Below are 17,966 nucleotides of genomic sequence, written 5' to 3'. Positions count from 1 at the left end.
AAATTCAGTCCTATACCCGGCCTATTACCCGCGGGTATCGGGTATACCCATTAGATTGTTAAAATAACTCGTTATGAATTTTTAAGTAGACTTTTTTACCATTATAGCTAATAAACTGCTACAAGCTAAAATAAGACACATTACATTTATATAAACGTTTTCATAAATAAATAATAGTAGTATAACTTTATGTATAAACTTCATAACAATATAAAACATATATAATATCTTTTAATACGTATCTTAAATACAAAAGATTAAGAAAAAAATGAAATTAATACTAAAAAAATTTCGGGTTTTTATTTCGGGTATATAGTTCGGGTTAACGGGTATGCCTTTTCGGGTAATCGGGCCGCGTATTACCAAATCCCATACCCGGCCTGTACCCGCGAAAAATTTTCAAAACTAATCTCATACCCGGCCCAATACCCGTCGGGCTTCGGGTTATTTTACCATCCTTATGCACGACCTCACTTTCTCATACATAAATACATACATACATATATACATACACACACACAAACATACATACATATATATATATATTATAATGGGACGGTAAAGAGGCATTAAACCAAAACGATGCGTTATAAAAGACTTCAAAATCTCGTTTCCTGCATGATGATAAGGTGAAGAGACTATAAAGCTCCTTCATAATATTGAACAGCCTAAACAGTCTTTCATCTAAAAGAAGATCGAATGTACTCTTTCCTACTTTTAGTAGTGCTTTGATGAATAACAACTTTCTATGAATTTTCAACTTTGAGGGTAATATATATTAAATATTAATTAGAAAATATATGATAATAGCTTTTGAAAAAGTTTCAATAATGCTTTTAGAATCAAAGATTTATTAATGTCATATTTTATTGTTTTCAAAAAGAATTTCACATCTTTTGACGAGGGGTTTTGATGTTTGTAACGTGTCTTTCAACATCAATGCTTAGCAAACAGCCAAACCGTCTTCTCTCCTCAAATGTTCTCGACGGCAGCTAATCGAACAAACAAATTTGTATGCTTGAATTAGATAATCGAACTCGAATCAGATAATCGAACCCGGTATAGTCGCATTATAATATAACGATCGATAAGCAATCTAACTCGAATCAGATAGTCAAGCCAAGTATAATCCCATTCGTATCCATCTTGTTATCACATTCTAGTATCGCATTAGGACATTAGGGCATATAACATATTATTGCATCAGTTTATCATATCTATTTACCGACTTCTTTTCGTTTTTACTATAAATGAAAATTGTTTATGTGTAAAAAAACTCAAGTTACAAATGGGTAAAACAAATAATTTAAGCTAAAAATTGATAAATAAAATTAATTAAAGTTAAAGATGGGCACATATAGAATTATAAAATTTTAGAAAAATAAGGGTAAAATGGTCATTTGATAAAATACTTCAATGAATCGGGTATATTTGATTTTTTTTAATTACTTTTTAAGGGAATATATGATATTTTTAGTTTTGTATGGGTATATATGATATTTCCTAAGTTTATAGAGATATATATTAAATTGCCTCGAGCTAACCTTTAGAACAAATAAGCCGAAGAGATTAGATCTGCGAGTAGTTGCTCTATCTGACCCCGACTTTGCAGTATCAAGATTGCTGATGAAAAGCTCATACAAACCCATGCCAAAAACGAACATCACAGTTCCCAACAGATACACATCTGGTTAAGAAAAAGCCATAGATATGTACATAACACATTAATGTATATTATGTAAAAACTCAAAAGGTCATTAAGGCTGGTTTTGATATGCTTGAAAATATTACCAATGGCTTCCACTAGCTGGAAGATCCCTGGCTTATGTATCACAAAGTATTCTTGGAATGATGCCACAACGTATGCACAACCCTGGATAGCATATAATACACAATTATAAAAAGGTTGATGCTATACGAACACCACCATCAAAAGTGTACACCAGACATATTGTTACATCATACGGGCCATATGACGTCATACAAGCTATATGATATGGGCGAATAATGGTCATACAGGCCATTTCTCACTATTAGTGTCGCATTGGTCATTTATGTATCCATCAAATAGGTTATATGTGTCATATGATTCGCATGCCATATGGCTCATATCAGGTCATATGACATATAAGTGGTGTCTGAAGTGTGCATGTGGTGTTAGCCAAACCATCATAAAACAACACAAAAATTGTTCAATCAAATATATAATGAACTAGGGGTGTTCAATTAATTAAATTTCGAATATTCGAATCGAATTATTCGAATTCGAATTTAGGGTAAAAAAGTATTTATAATTTCAAAACCGCTACAAATTTGAGTTTTTTAATCCAAAAAACATATATAAACAAATAAACTATTCAAAGTTGCAACATCCAAAACATCTTTAATTATTCAAAGTGACAGCCGTTCAAAAAAAAATTATTCAAAGTGACAACGTACAATTATTTGTAAATAGCAACTGACAAAAGTATAATGAATTAATAACCAAATGTTGAACTTCCAACTTTTAGTATATGTGTCAATTTTAATTCGAATTTCGAATCTAATAAAAATTAAAATGATAATTTCATATTCTATTCAAAATTCGATTACTAAATCGAACTCGAATGATTGAAAACCGAATTCAAACTTTCAAATTCGAATTTGATTAAAATCGAATTTCGAATGCTTCAAGTCCGATTCATTAGTGAACACCCCTACGACAAATGACGATCATGGTAGTACCAAATTGTTTAAATACCATACCTTTATGAAACATAGAAACGACCCGATTAACGACCCCATAACCGCAAAAAGAGCCAAGAACCGGCAATTATAAATAACCTACACCAATTACATGTAATTTTCAACACACTCATGTTATCCAATCATGTTATCCAATCAAATTATAATTAAATCGAATACGAGTTTATGACCTTCTCAATTGTTTCCTCCCAACGATGCGATTTCCCCGTAAAGGGTGAGTTATGAAGCTTCTTTGAAGAACCAGCCTCGGCTATATTCGCAGCCAAATGGGTATCTTGTGTAGAGCTGGTGGCGGTACACGTCATGGGTAATCTAGCACCCGGTGGGCGGTAACGACCATAGACCCAGTTAACCTTCGAACCGGATTTCGGAGGGGTGAAGAGGATTGGTCTTGAGGGATTGGTGGTCAGCCTCATGGTTGAGAAACTGTGAAGTTGATTAATGATTGGAGATAATAAAGTGAAGTGAAGAAGAATAATGCTTGAAGTGAAAGATGTAATAATTAAGGTGATGATTCAGAGGGAAGAATATGTGTTAACGACTCACGAGCCACCACATAGATATTCTGTTATCTCTGTTAAAAATATCTACAACCACTTGTCGACTTGTCGTTACAGTTTGATGGATGATTTAACGGTCAATTTAGCGTACAAAGAACCTACCCAAAATATGTACAAAATAAAAGGCATTGTATAGTTACTTAAAAGAAAAACAAATCAAGTTTGATTGAATTTAATAGAACAACTTAGAAAACTTGAATACCATCAATATTATTACTATGTGATTTTTCCTTAAAAAAACATTTAACTTAAAAGTTTAAACGAATATAAGATTTGTTGATAACTAAAATGAAAGCCCAACTTTTTCTTAACGGCTTTTTAGATCACTGATAGGACGTTGACCCAACCTAGAATTTCCCATTTTTGCTAGAGCTTGAACCCAAGACGTTTTTCTTAAATTGGTCACCTTATTTTTATTTTTGTATACCGTCGGATATGTTTTTTAAGTTTTTTTAACATACAAAAATCTGTCAACTAGGTTTTTATTTTAATATTTTTTGCAGTTTTTAATCATAAGTTATATTTTTATGTTATAATTGTTAAATGCCTTGGTGCACTAAAGGGACGTAAGGTTTTTTTCTTAACACGCTGATGTAAGATTCACACACATCATGCGTTGACGTGAAACGGGATTTTGAGTTTTTGAATACGTGTAATACCATTGAATGAACATGTTGTTGGTCAACAAAGTTATTTTTTGTGATTCAATCCTAGTTTTATAAACTCATCTGCATATTGATTATTAATTAGTAGAAATTTTTATAATAACTATGCCAATGTATAATGTAAAGCATATCTTAGATTTTGTGTTAAAATCAAGAATGAAACATGATCATCAAGTAAAGAATACGATACTTTTCCCAAAACAAATGTTTAAATCTAAATACTAAAACGAGATGTTTGTAAGCCTCACACCATCTTTTTCTTTATCTGCACGTACATACATGAACATGATTTTATTATATCATTTAAGATGAAGGAGACGTCAAGCTTCTTCAAAAGTATATACATATATAAACACATGAACATGTGACATACTTAACCTAGAATTTAAGGCCCCTGATCATGCAATCGGACCAACCATCTGCCTCCGATAACCGATCCATCGACATCGGCGGCAGAACCTACCAACTACACTGGTGTTACCAATGCCATCGAACCGTGAGGATCGCAGCCGATAGCTCTCCAATCATGTGTCCGAGGTGTTTTGGCCAGTTTGTCTATGAGATCAATGTAAATAGACCACGGTTCGTGGTCGAATTCACTGAATTCGACCCCTCACCCGAAGCTCGTTTACTAGAAGCACTCTCGCTCATGATTGATCCTCATGTTAATAACCGACACCCTGAAAGGGTTACGGATGTAGGAATCCAACCACCATGGAGGCGTAGGGTGGGTAGGGGTCCAAGCCTGCGGTTTGATGACATGGATGGGTGGGGCCCGAATACGGGAATTCTAGCCCGCCCAAGATCAGGCTCTTGGGTTATTCTTACACCAAATAACCTTCCTAGGGTCGGAAGTCATCCAAACCATAATGATAATGATAATAATGAAACAGAAGGTAGGGTCCCGCGAGGGCGTGACCCACGAAACTACTATGCAGGAAATGAATTAAACCAATTGATCGAAGAGTTAACTCAAAACAACCTGCCGGGCCCACCACCCGCCCCAGACATGGGTGGCTGGGGGGCAGATACAGGAATTCTATACCGCCCAAGATCACGTCCTTGGGTTATTCTTACACCAAATAACCTCCCTAGGGTCGGAAGTCATCCGAACCATAATGATAATGCTAATAATAATGAAACAGAAGGTGGGGTCCCACGAGGGCTTGACCCCCGAAACTATTATGGAGGAAATAATTTACACCAATTGATCGAAGATTTAACTCAAGACGACCGGCCGGGCCCACTACCCGCCCCAGACTCGGCTATCAACGCATTACCGAACGTTAAAATCACGCAAACGCATATCCTTAATGACTCCGAATCTTGCGCAGTTTGCATGGAGGATTTTAAAGTTGGAGGGGAAGCAAAGGAGTTACCATGCAAACATATTTTTCACTCCAATTGCATTGTGCCATGGTTAAGACTCCATAACTCTTGTCCCATTTGCCGGAACGAGCTGCCCGTGCCAACTATAACCACCGATGGCAGTGATTCTTCCGATGGTGGGATGGATTCATCGGCTGATAGTAGGGGTAGAAGACGGCGGTGTTGGAGATGGAGAAGGTTAGCATCTGTATGGCGTCCGTTTCGACCAAGGCATCGAGCTTCTGGTTCCCATGGCGTTAATAATATTACGAGTACTCGTGATGAGTCGAGGGCGAACTCGTGCAGCATTCTTTAGCCAGTAATGGCATTGCATGCCGATTGTCAAATCAGTCATTGTTGTTTGTTGAATCGTAATGTTAGAATGATTAATTGTGTTGCAATGCAATTTGTTCTTCTTAAACCTCCGTCCATGTAACTAATATTACTAAAGTTACTTAACAACAATATGCATACTGTTCAACTAAAATAGTAAAATGTGAAAACATAGTGTCACATCAAGCACTGTCACATAGATACGGGGCTCTTGCTAACTTTTTTGTTTTTAAAGGTTTAAATAAAAAAAACAATTATTTTTTTAGTTTTTTAAGCTTTTTATTATAAAAATGTAAAAGGATGGTTTGATTGGTAGGAAAATAGGTTAACCCATACCCCAAGCCCTCAAGCACGCTAGCGCCATACCGCCTCCGTCCTTTGGCGTCTTCCATCCTACACCCGTTAATGGTGTTTAACGCCCCAACCAAGTGATGTGGCATGTGTCGCTATTCCACTAACACTTAGGGGCTGTTTGGCAATCTCTGCACCTAAGTGCTGAATCAATAAGAAGTTTGAATGGTTAAGAGACTATGCGCTAATAAGTGCTAAGTATGTCGATGTGGTGGTGGTTCAAGGATGTGGTGCGTGAGTAACAAACTAAGGGTTATGAACACATGTGAAGGGACAAAGGGGTAAAAATTTTATTCTACGTCATTTTGAAGCTTAATGGATAAGAGGTTTGCTGACTGATTCAAATGTGTCATTTCGGTTAACCAAACGCACTTAGGAAATGCTTGGCAATCTTGTGCTGAATCAATAAGTGTTTTGACTGAGTAAGAGGTAGTCTCTAAATTATTCAGCATGCCTCTCAAATTTAACCATTAAGAGGTGTAACCAAACACACTACCTTTGACCGACTGATTTAGAATCATTAAAATTTAGGGAAAGATTAAAATACAAAGGGAGACAAAAATGAGAAGTATGAGAAGGATTTGTAGCCAAACAAAAAACCCCTCAAAAAATACCAAAAAATTAATAAAAAAATCATAACTCAAAACATAAATAAAAAATGAAAAAAATTAAAAAAACAAAAATGTTTCCTTTGTCATTCCTGTTCCAAAAAAAACGCCGAAAAGATACAATGCAGAGACAAAAGACATAATGACGAAAATGAACAAAAGACGTTATTATAACTAAAAAAAAGACACAATAGATTGCAAAGTATAACACAATGCCGAACAAAATATAACACAATGCTGAGTAATATAACACAATATCAAGAAAAAAAACACAATATCAAAGAAAAAAGACACAATTAATGACGAAAATAAACACAAAACGCAATGATAAACAAAAAGACACAATGATGTTTTTCACTCAACATTGTGTTCTTTTTTTTCTTTTCTTTTTTTTTTTGAACGAGAAAGACGGTGGAAGCATTTTTGTATCTTTACTTTTTTCGTTTTTTATTAAATTTTGAGTTATGATTTTTTATTTAATTTTTTTTAAATTTTTTTAGGAGTTTTTTATTTGACTATAAATCTTTCTTATCCTTTTTATTTTTGTCTCCCTTTTTTAAATAACTTGAACCTAAAATTTAACTTGGTGTAGCCTTATGATATAATTATTAAATGCTACCAAATAGCCCATTAATGCTAAGTGATTTAGAAATAGTTTCTAATGATATCATTAATTTATAGGCTACCAAACAACTCCTTGGTCTTGACAACAACAATAGAAATTAGAGGTGCACAAAAAATCCAAACCCGAAAAAAATACCCGAAACCAATTTTTGTTATACCCGGGTTTTTAATACACGACCCTACCCGTAGAGTACGGATAGGGTATGCATTTCAGTACCAAAACCTGTACCCGGAACCGGACCCGATTTATACCCGGTAATACCCGAAAACCGCAACCGGTTCCATACCCGGAACCAGGTTTTTCCAATACCCGAAACTTGGTTTTTCAAATACCCGACTATACCCGAAATTACCCGAAAAATACATGAAAAATACTCAAAAATACCCCTAAAAGTGTAACCCCTTAAAAAATCCAATCTTTACCCGAAAAACCTGGAAAAAAACCCAAAAGTAGGGTTTTTCAATACCCGGAAATAGGGTATTCAAATACCCAGTTTTAAAATATCCGGTTCTATACCCGACCAAAACCTAATGCATAGGGTACGGTTTTTAGAGACAATACACGGACCCTAACCCGACCCGGGTATTACAAATACCCGATTTTTCAATACCCGATCATACCCGAAGCCGGTTCCATACCCGAATCCGGGTATTTGAAAAACCCGATTTGTACACCTCTAACAGAAATAGTGGTTACCCTGGTAACATGATTCATCGAATTTCATGCTTTTATGCTTGAAGTCATAGTTGTGTTAATTGTTCTTTCTATAAATTTACAAGTACTGTTGCTCCTACTCCTACTCCTACTCCTACTACTACTACTACTAATAATAATAATAATAATAATAATAATAATAATAATAATAATAATAATACTTGTTCGTATGGAAAGGTTTACTTTAAATCGTGTTACTGTTTTAGTAAATTTTTAACGTTCTCTCTAATTTACTTCTCTTAATGCCTTAACAACTGTCATAAGATGATAACAGAGAAGATTGGAAATGTTGGTCAAACTTTGTCTTAAATTGCCTAACAATCCATTCCAAGTTTCCAACAACACTCATTTCTAACAACTTTACATTTTCAACATGTTATGTTAAACGAGTTTTTGGTGATTGGTATTCGTACTTCTCGTGTTTTGCACTTTAGCTAGGATGATAAAGTATATGCCATCACCACTTTGGTGGGATGGTAAAGGCTTTGGCCTTTGGGTGAGAGGTCCAGGGTTCGATTCCTGGCATTGGCGGTATAATGTAAATAGTAGGAGGAAAGCTTGAATGTTCAAAAAAAAAAAAAAAAAAAAAAAAAAAAAGGATGATAAAGTATATGCTATTTGTGTATAATATCTTATTAAGGAAATATCATAAAAAACCAATATTCTTTCTTTTTTTAATCACAAAAGTCATAGAGAATTTGATACCGAGACTAATTTGATATTGTCGCTACCGAATCAGTATCAAGTTTTTTGGTTTTTGACATCAGTACGATACTGGCACTTGTTTTTTGGATAGTAGTGATATAACATCACTTTTGATTAACTAATAATCAATCACAATATATAGCCTAAGTAATTGATTGTGCAATTTGCCTTAAGGGTCGTCATGGATTCAATTATACATGATTAATATAATTGATAAAATGCGTGGTATATATATATATTTTTTTTCCTCTTAAAACAATAATACATAAAAACTATTTAATGATTATTAATTGTTTATTGGATTACATCGAAACAGAAGGTAAACATAATGATGTTGACAACTGAATTTCATAAGTAAACATAGTGAATTTCTTAAGTAAACATAGTAGAAATTGAAATAGAGTTCTAACAAGTCAAAATATTAAAATAATTCAAACTTAATTGTTGTAATCCGGAAACATATCTAGGATGGCAATTGGTTGAATTTGAGACGAGTTTAAGGCAAAGGTTTTTCTAGTTATGGATTTCTTCGTAGGTGAGTGGGCCGGGTCATCACGTTCTATTATTTAGATGAAAGGGTGATTTATTTGTTAGGGTGATCCCGAATGTTTGAGCATTTGTTGTAAAAATGTATTTAAGAAATATAATTTTTTTACTACTTTGAAACAAAACACTTGGATAGAAACATTCTTGTAAAAGCTTCATCGTTTTAGTTAGTGTTTTGTTTATTTCAAATTATCAATTGTTATTTTCACAAAGAGAGTATCAACTATAACCAATAAGAGTTTATTAGAGTTGCAATTGTGGTCCTTGTGGTGAAACCCCAAATACAGATGGGCCTTGTGGTAACACTTTTATTTCACTTTTGATCAACTGTCAAGTCACAACGTTATTGCTTCTGTGAAAAGACACTAATACCCTTTCAATTTGCAACCATGTGGTTTTTAAATAAATGCAATTTGGACCCTCGTTTTGTTTAACGATTTCCCTCAAAAAATAATAACAAAACCGTCCACCATGGATTTTGAACCTGGGTCTAGCCACACCAAGTTCAACACTCGCAACCAACTGGACTAAAATGACTAGTGTTAAAAGTTTGATTCAATCTTCTTCTTAACCAAACATCACTAGTATCTTCTTAATTCAGGGCACCACCATCAGCCTAATTCTGACCACCACCATCACCACCAACCTAATTCCGGTGGCGCGTTACCGATATCATTTATGTAGTATATGTTAGTTTCAATTTAATTAAAAACATTAAAATCATATCCAAATCTTACCAAGTTCAAAACAACTGAAAACTGTATTGGTAAAAAGGCTCCACATTTATTTGTCGGCAAGATAGTGGAGGTTCAAGACGGCCACATTGTACGGTCAACCGGATACGCCATAGTAAAATGTGTACAGCTAAAGGTCCGAGAGACCGGCTCGTTCGACTCTCGGCTCACATGACGACTATACAATTCTACGACGTCCAAGATCGGCTCGGCTATGGCTGTTCGAGCAACGCCGTTAACTGGCTTATTAAGAAAGCTAAAGCTTTCATTGATGAACTCGCTGAGCTTCCAGCTTTGACTCCTACACCAATTGTAAATATTGATCAGAGCCCAGATCAGGATGGTGATGATAATAATAATCAAATGGGTCGTTCTCAGAATTCGAGATTCTTGTTGGAATCTTTAGATTCCGTCAAGCCATTTTTTTCAACAGCGGTGGCGGTGAACAACAATACTAATAATATGAATTTTCCGCCGGCGAATAATCATAATAATAGGATCTCAAACTTTCACTGCAATCGTTTCAAGATCCGATAACCCACCACCAACCCGGAAACAATAATATTTATTTTGATGGGTCAGGTTGGCCGGAGAACGGTGGGTTTGGGTACTGCTGCTGCTGCTAGAAAAGACAATTTTACCCTACGTTTTAACGATCAACCAAACGAAAAACCAAAAGTGAAATAAAAGTGGCATCATATCTGCAAAAATAACACAGGGATTGTAGCATGCATTTAGAGTTCTACCACATACACCATATTTACGATTAACTCTTTTTATTATCATCTTTTATCATTCTTAATAGTTATAAGTACTTAATAATCTCGCTAGTGATTTTCCCAAAAAGAATCCATCTTGGACCACAAATCTCATTTTCCAAAAAGTAGTTTTTTTCTCTTCCAACTTTATTATTATTTTAAAAGAAACTCAATCCATTTCAGTCACATGTATAGGCTGTTTATGGTTTAGCAAATTGTTTAGTTTATATAAAAAAATAAATACATATGCTTAAAACATATAAAAAATAACACCTGCTCAATTTAGAGATAACTTTGCAACGTAGTAACCAATTTCTCAAGTGTCACGTTAAAATTACTAAAACCCTTGTTTCTTTTAGGAAAATTATTGAGCTTTCATTGGGTGTACTAATCTTGGGTAATTTTCTTTTAATAAATGTTAATTTAAGTTATACAAATGAGATGCATCTTGATTACTTTTTAGTAATTATCTTATTTATAAAAAAAAATTGACTAAAAAACAATTATAAAATTGGTTATTAGTGAATTCGTTTTATCCACTAGTACCTCATACTTCAAGTTAATTGAAAGGTTTAAAAATAAATGATAGAGAGTAATGAAGATTGATATATGCTTTAGTTGTGTTAATAATTTTATAAATTACATAAGAATAAAACACCTGACAGAAATTAGGTAACTTTGAAGAAAAATAACTTTTAAAGTTTGCCAGGTTTATCAAAATATGGATAAGAAATAGGAGGCGTCAATAGAGTATTACTTAGGTAGATTGGTGTTTCTTCCGGTTGTAACGAGTTTTTTTGTATGGGTTAAGTGTATGATGTTTCTTGTATTCTTCTTTGGTGGCACTTAGTGCTTTGATATAATCTTTTTAGAGTCTTGCTAAATGATCACAAAAGTAACGAAGATTTGATATATGTTTCATTCAATGGGAAAATTAGGTAGCTCTGAAGACAAGAAAAGAAAAAAAAAACGGGTTAAGCTAAACGTACCCATCTCTTATACTTGTCATATCTCCTTCCCTAAACTTTAATTCCTTTGATAACTTTATTTGACTTATTACTCCCTTCCAACCGATTGGTATTTTTTTTTTTTTTGTATTTTATGGTTTCTCTTTTATACTTCACCTTTTTAAATATAAAAACTCTTTAATACAAATGATCACATATGTGATTTTTTTTCCCCGATTAAACTACCTTTTCAAATATAAGCATTATATCCATGTTTAATATTAATTATCATATAACCTTGGGTATTTCATTCTCAAATCATAAAATTTGTTTAGTTTATTACGAAAATATATTGTTTTTTTTATTTGTTAACAAACAATATGAAATTTGTTTTAAAAAAAATGCAAACTATCTCAAAAGACTACTAAAAAATAACACTATCTTAAAAAGCAATTATAGGAAAACATTACGTGTTTTTAAATAATAAAAATTGTTTATTTTAAATAAGAAAAAAAAAATTGTTTTTAGTCATTTAAAAAATTATTTTTGAAATATAAAAAAATAGTTTAGAAAATATATTTAAAAAATATGTTTATAATAAAAGATAGCACAATGATAAGAAATAAATCAAAAAGGTTTGAATTGTAAAACATAAAAGAGGGGGATAAGTTTAGTAAAAAAGAGGTAAATGGGGTAAGTCTGGTAGCACCAAAAAAAAAAAAAACTTTTAAACTTTCAGACACTTTTATTATTGTTTTAAATCTTATATTTAATTTATAGTAAGACCATTCGTTATGGGCATTGAAAAGGCGTTTTTTTTTGTTCTACATCGTAGAGAGGCGCTGTTGTAGGGACGCGCGGGGGGGAGGGGGGTGGTGTTCACAAAGACCGGCGCTCAAGGGGGCCCGAGTGCGCGACTAGGGATGGTAACAGGCCAGGTATTGCTAATCACATACTTGTATCCGGTTATAAAATTCAGTCCTATACCCAGCCTATTACCCGCGGGTATCGGGTATACCCATTAGATTGTTAAAATAACTCGTTATGAATTTTTAAGTAGACTTTTTTACCATTATAGCTAATAAACTGCTACAAGCTAAAATAAGACACATTACATTTATATAAACGTTTTCATAAATAAATAATAGTAGTATAACTTTATGTATAAACTTCATAACAATATAAAACATATATAATATCTTTTAATACGTATCTTAAATACAAAAGATTAAGAAAAAAATGAAATTAATACTAAAAAAATTTCGGGTTTTTATTTCGGGTATATAGTTCGGGTTAACGGGTATGCCTTTTCGGGTAATCGGGCCGCGTATTACCAAATCCCATACCCGGCCTGTACCCGCGAAAAATTTTCAAAACTAATCTCATACCCGGCCCAATACCCGTCGGGCTTCGGGTTATTTTACCATCCTTATGCACGACCTCACTTTCTCATACATAAATACATACATACATATATACATACACACACACAAACATACATACATATATATATATATTATAATGGGACGGTAAAGAGGCATTAAACCAAAACGATGCGTTATAAAAGACTTCAAAATCTCGTTTCCTGCATGATGATAAGGTGAAGAGACTATAAAGCTCCTTCATAATATTGAACAGCCTAAACAGTCTTTCATCTAAAAGAAGATCGAATGTACTCTTTCCTACTTTTAGTAGTGCTTTGATGAATAACAACTTTCTATGAATTTTCAACTTTGAGGGTAATATATATTAAATATTAATTAGAAAATATATGATAATAGCTTTTGAAAAAGTTTCAATAATGCTTTTAGAATCAAAGATTTATTAATGTCATATTTTATTGTTTTCAAAAAGAATTTCACATCTTTTGACGAGGGGTTTTGATGTTTGTAACGTGTCTTTCAACTTGAATATCTCATTAACACTTTTTTATTGTTCTTGAATTTGGACGGTATTTAAAACTATATGAGATACCTATTTTAAGATATTTATTAAATAATTACTAAGAAATCTTATATGGCAGATATTAGTAAATTAGTTTTAGAGTCCGTGTTACACACAGGACAATTCAAATTATAAAATTATAAGTAAAACAAATAATTACATAGCGTATATGAAAAAAATGTATTACATCTATGCTTGTATCTATACAATGTGTACATAAATTGATTTTATTTATATCACAAAATGGTTTTTTTAAATAAACTTAATAAAAAAATGTCCGTGCAAAATCGTACTTGAGAATGCTTCTTTCTATTGAAAAATTCATTCTCAATGTCATATATGTATAATTGAAAGAATTTTGGTTATGAACCAATTTCGAAAATAAGACTTCTCATACGATAGTAGTTATAACCACTCAGCCTAAATACAAAAGAGGCATTACCTTTATTGATATATTTATCAATTTACCACCTATCAAAGGAAAGTGGAATATTAAATTGTAACAATGGATGTTCTTTAAGAACTATGTTTTTCTGAGCTACACCATAAAATAGATGTTGATAAGTTTCAAAGGGCTTCTCGACTTTGTCATGATGACAACATAAAAAATAACATGTTAACTCATTCTATTTTGTGAGTATTTTGTTTCATTTGAGCATAGTTTTGCATTACATGCTTCCCATACAACGTTTTGATCACCATTGAAGGAAAAATTAATGTTGACATATATAAATATTGAAATTTGATAAAAGTTAGAAGCATTGATAGGCATGAGAGTGACATGTCGAAAGTGTTTAAAATGTCCTTAAAAAATAAACTTAAAACCTGAATCATGTTTAAAATTATAACTTTCATACTTTTGACATATTAAAGTCAACACTTTGAACACATAACAAATTTGACTATAAATCTATTTTGCATTCTCAAACTTTTAAAAATACTCAAAATTTTCATTTTTGACCCGTAAGAAATTTTAATCTAAATGTAGTTAACTTGTACCAAATAATCTTTTTACCAACTTTTGACCCATAAAATCAAATTTAACTTCCATAAAAAACCCGAAACAATTTCATTTGAGAAACATGATTTGTTGTTGATTTTTGGAATTCATCAAGTATTTTGAAATATATAGTAAAATAATATGTTAATATTTATGTTTATAAAAATATATAGATATTATATAAATATAGTGTAAAAAGAAAGTGAATAATTATTGATTTATTACATATATTAGGGTATATTAGTTTTGGAGAGAAAAAATTGTGAGAATTAACCAAAACATGACAAGTGTCCCCATTTTATTTTACTTTATTAGAATATAGGTAGATGAATTAGAAAAGGAAATTTGGATTTTAATAATCCAAACTATTAATCTTTAGCTATTATTAATCCCAACTAACAATATGACTATTAGTAATCCCAACTTTCAGTTTTGTTACCCACAACAATCCCAATCTAATACATCGCTAACTCTGTTAGTTATGTTCCATAAAATATTGTGAAATTACCCAAATACCCTTTGTTAAAAAAAAAAAAGAAAAGTATACAAAGAATTGGTCGGGACTTAAGATATACGAAAATAATTAATATATTTAAATGTATTTTATTAATAAAAGTGGTCCAACTTTGTTGTCCATCCCCGTCATCTTTCGCCACCGGTGACCACCACAGTAGCTACCCCTCCTCCACCGGCCGTCCACTACCATAGACAACGGCTTCCAACAAACGCACCAAGTTCCAACAATAACAATAAATCGGAGCTGTAAGATATATGGAACTTTTATACCTATCATTGACGTCGATTGCTACCTACCGGAGGTTTTAGCGGTGGTAGTTTATCAAGCCGAAAGAATACATCTCTAATTAGGTTCCACCAATTTCGAATTTCATTAGATCTAATTGTCGTAACGGAGGCGCCCATTCGAATCCTAGGGTTTCAGTTTCGACTTCTTGCGAACGGAGCTGGGCCACGCCATCAGTAACGTTGCCGCCTTCGTTGTTTTCGGATGTTCTTCCCGGCGCCTGTGCTCGTTGGAAGAAAAAGGCATTTTACAACGATTCGTCTACAATCGCCTACACCGGCGTATAATGGAAGCAGCGGTGTGTGCGAACCTCCGAAGACAATGATTCAGTGATGGATCAAGTAGTTGCAAATCGGCGAGGTCCGTCGCAACGGCGGACAAATGAGTCTAACTGAATTACTTTTTCATCCTTTACTCCTTGGAAATCCTAGCCGGTTGTTGAGCTTGACCGAAAGAACGCCAGTTGATGGTGGATTTTCCGGCGATGTTAAGGCTCCGGCGACGTCATTGGTGGTGACTGCTGGTCTTGGGGATGACGGGAGCCAAGATAATATTTTATTAGTTATTTTAATATAATATTTTATGGGCCCCGATTAATTTGTTTTGTAAAGAGGTAGTTCCCAGCAGAGCCCAGTTGGACCCGCAAGACTCACCTCAAAGAGGGACGTCTGCGCAGTTGAACCCGCAAGACTCACCTTCAACAGGGACGTCTGCGCAAAGGCTAAACTCGCAAGACTCACCTTCAAGAGACGTCTGCGCAGAAACCAACTAGATCCGCAGGACCCACCATGCTCAGAGACGTGACGTCCTTACGCGCAGTACGCAAGCTGTTCCCGCAGGAAAAGCCTCCCAATGGTCGACGTACTCCGCCTGTTCCCGCAGCAACGGATACTAGCCATCAGGGAAGGCTACCCGCGCAGCAAGGCTACACGCACAAGGCACTTAACTCTTAAATAATTCAGTAATGTCACCTGAAAAAAGAGTGAGCAAGCCGGGAACACTCCCGCACAAAGCCGGGAACACTCCCGCACAAATGAGCCAGTCCGTACGATACTGGAGGATCTCTTGTGCTGTACCTGACGAGGTATGGACAAAAGATCTGACCAAAGATACGACAGCTCACTGACAACAGTATGACGAGCAGCACGCTCTTGTACTGTATGTCACTATCAGCCGCTGCCTACTCACCAACCTGTCGGAGGACGTGCATAGCCGGCAGTTGGTGGAACAGGAATAGTACACAGCCGGCCTGGTCACTATCAGCCGCTGCCTACCCACCAACCATCAGCATGGCATGTGCGTAGCCCACAGTTGGCAGAACAGGAATACTATTCAGCCGGCTGTACCTTTTTGGAAACCTACCTTCGGCTATAAATACCCCAACACCTTGGAATGGTATGATCCATCTTACATTATCTGATATCTCATTATCTTATCTTCTCTAGCAATCTCTTAATATACACTTATATTCAAGAGCAATCTAATCTGATTCTCACGCCGGAGGGTGGTCACAAGGAGGTACCCCCCCTTCTCAGTGACGAGCTCACGGTGTCTGTTTTGCAGGTCATCAGAAGAACCATCTTTGCCGGACCTAACCCCTCGTGGGAAACATCTATTCACCCCCCAGATTATCCGTAATCTGCCCGGGGTCGATTAGTGTTTCTTCATTGGCGCCATCCGTGGGACAAAAGCTAGAACTAATTCTCAGTTTTTTCAAAACCTCCGAAAAGATGGTTAACGTTACTCAGGTCCCCAGGCCAGGGAGTAACCAAGAAACCCCGGTAACCACAACCCCAGCTACTGGGAGGAACACCGGCGAGCACACAAATTTTACGAACACTACCCCGATTACCCGAGCCGGGGCAAGTGCAGTAAACAATCCTCCCCTGGGATTCATTGATACCCAGGTGGAAAGACAACAGACGAGGCCCCCCCGCCAAACACTTGAACAAGTTAAAGCGTGGGCGGAAAAACGTCAAAGGGAATTCCAAGCTGAGTTGGATGAACGCTTGCGTTCACTCCAACAGGCTGACGAATTCGGAAGCACTCAACAGCTCAACATGAGCAATGAGTGCGAGTACTTGGACGATGATTCGGAGGAATCCGACACCGACGCAAACCCTCGCCATAGGGCGAAAGGGAAGCGTAAGGAAACGGACTTCCAACCGAGAAGGAATTTTGGAGAAACCTTCAAACCAAAAAACGCGGGTGGAAACCCACGTGACTTCTCTAAAACCTTCAGACCAACCGCTGCAAATGCGGGAACCTCCAAGTTTGCAAGGGACATTGCGGAAGCAATCGCCCCAAGAAGTGCCAAACAGATGTCAAACATCGGCACCTATGATGGTATATCTGACCCAGACGATCATTTGAACAGATTCATAGCGGGGGCAACCGTCAGCAACTGGACGGAACCCACGTGGTGTTATATGTTCCAGATGACGCTGGTTGGAGCAGCCAGAGCATGGTTCGACCGTCTACCGGTCCACCACATCTACGATTGGGCAGACTTCCAACAGAAGTTTAGCCAACACTTCAGCCAACAAAGAAAGTATACCGAA

The 17,966-nt window shown here is 35.2% G+C and overlaps 2 protein-coding genes and 1 pseudogene across 2 annotated transcripts; 2 read left to right on the top strand and 1 right to left on the bottom strand.

The window, feature by feature from the left end:
• Positions 1 to 887: 887 nt before the first annotated feature.
• LOC143543830 (uncharacterized) lies at positions 888 to 3,161 on the bottom strand. Its single transcript, XM_077036063.1, has 5 exons — positions 2,916 to 3,161; positions 2,746 to 2,823; positions 1,747 to 1,873; positions 1,545 to 1,687; positions 888 to 992 (listed from the first exon to the last, which is right to left on the bottom strand). The coding sequence occupies exons 1-5, from the start codon at positions 3,159 to 3,161 to the stop codon at positions 888 to 890; spliced, it is 699 nt and encodes a 232-aa protein (XP_076892178.1).
• Positions 3,162 to 4,370: 1,209 nt separating this feature from the next.
• LOC143543811 (E3 ubiquitin-protein ligase RZF1-like) lies at positions 4,371 to 5,664 on the top strand. Its single transcript, XM_077036046.1, has 2 exons — positions 4,371 to 4,979; positions 5,232 to 5,664. The coding sequence occupies exons 1-2, from the start codon at positions 4,371 to 4,373 to the stop codon at positions 5,652 to 5,654; spliced, it is 1,032 nt and encodes a 343-aa protein (XP_076892161.1). The 3' UTR covers positions 5,655 to 5,664.
• A 3,843-nt stretch (positions 5,665 to 9,507) lies between these two features.
• On the top strand, positions 9,508 to 15,369 carry LOC143543829 (transcription factor TCP3-like; annotated as a pseudogene).
• The last annotated feature ends 2,597 nt before the right edge of the window (positions 15,370 to 17,966 follow it).

This window comes from Bidens hawaiensis, unplaced genomic scaffold (assembly GCF_021521415.1).
Source record: "Bidens hawaiensis isolate Kalapana, Puna unplaced genomic scaffold, B.hawaiensis_p1.1 tig00013302_1, whole genome shotgun sequence".
NCBI classification, from domain to species: domain Eukaryota; kingdom Viridiplantae; phylum Streptophyta; class Magnoliopsida; order Asterales; family Asteraceae; genus Bidens; species Bidens hawaiensis.
This window is presented reverse-complemented; position numbering and strand designations above follow the sequence as displayed.

What these genes read in the sequence shown, in the direction of transcription:
- LOC143543830 (XM_077036063.1), bottom strand. Translation starts at nt 3,161, where the DNA reads ATGAGGCTGACCACCAATCCCTCAAGACCAATCCTCTTCACCCCTCCG. An exon ending in CAGCCTTAATGACCTTTTGA is followed by an intron (nt 1,688 to 1,746) that starts GTTTTTACATAA and finishes TTTCTTAACCAG; the next exon opens with ATGTGTATCTGTTGGGAACT. An exon ending in TCGGCTTATTTGTTCTAAAG is followed by an intron (nt 993 to 1,544) that starts GTTAGCTCGAGG and finishes TTGTTCGATTAG; the next exon opens with CTGCCGTCGAGAACATTTGA.
- LOC143543811 (XM_077036046.1), top strand. Translation starts at nt 4,371, where the DNA reads ATGCAATCGGACCAACCATCTGCCTCCGATAACCGATCCATCGACATC. An exon ending in GCCCACCACCCGCCCCAGAC is followed by an intron (nt 4,980 to 5,231) that starts ATGGGTGGCTGG and finishes CCCGCCCCAGAC; the next exon opens with TCGGCTATCAACGCATTACC.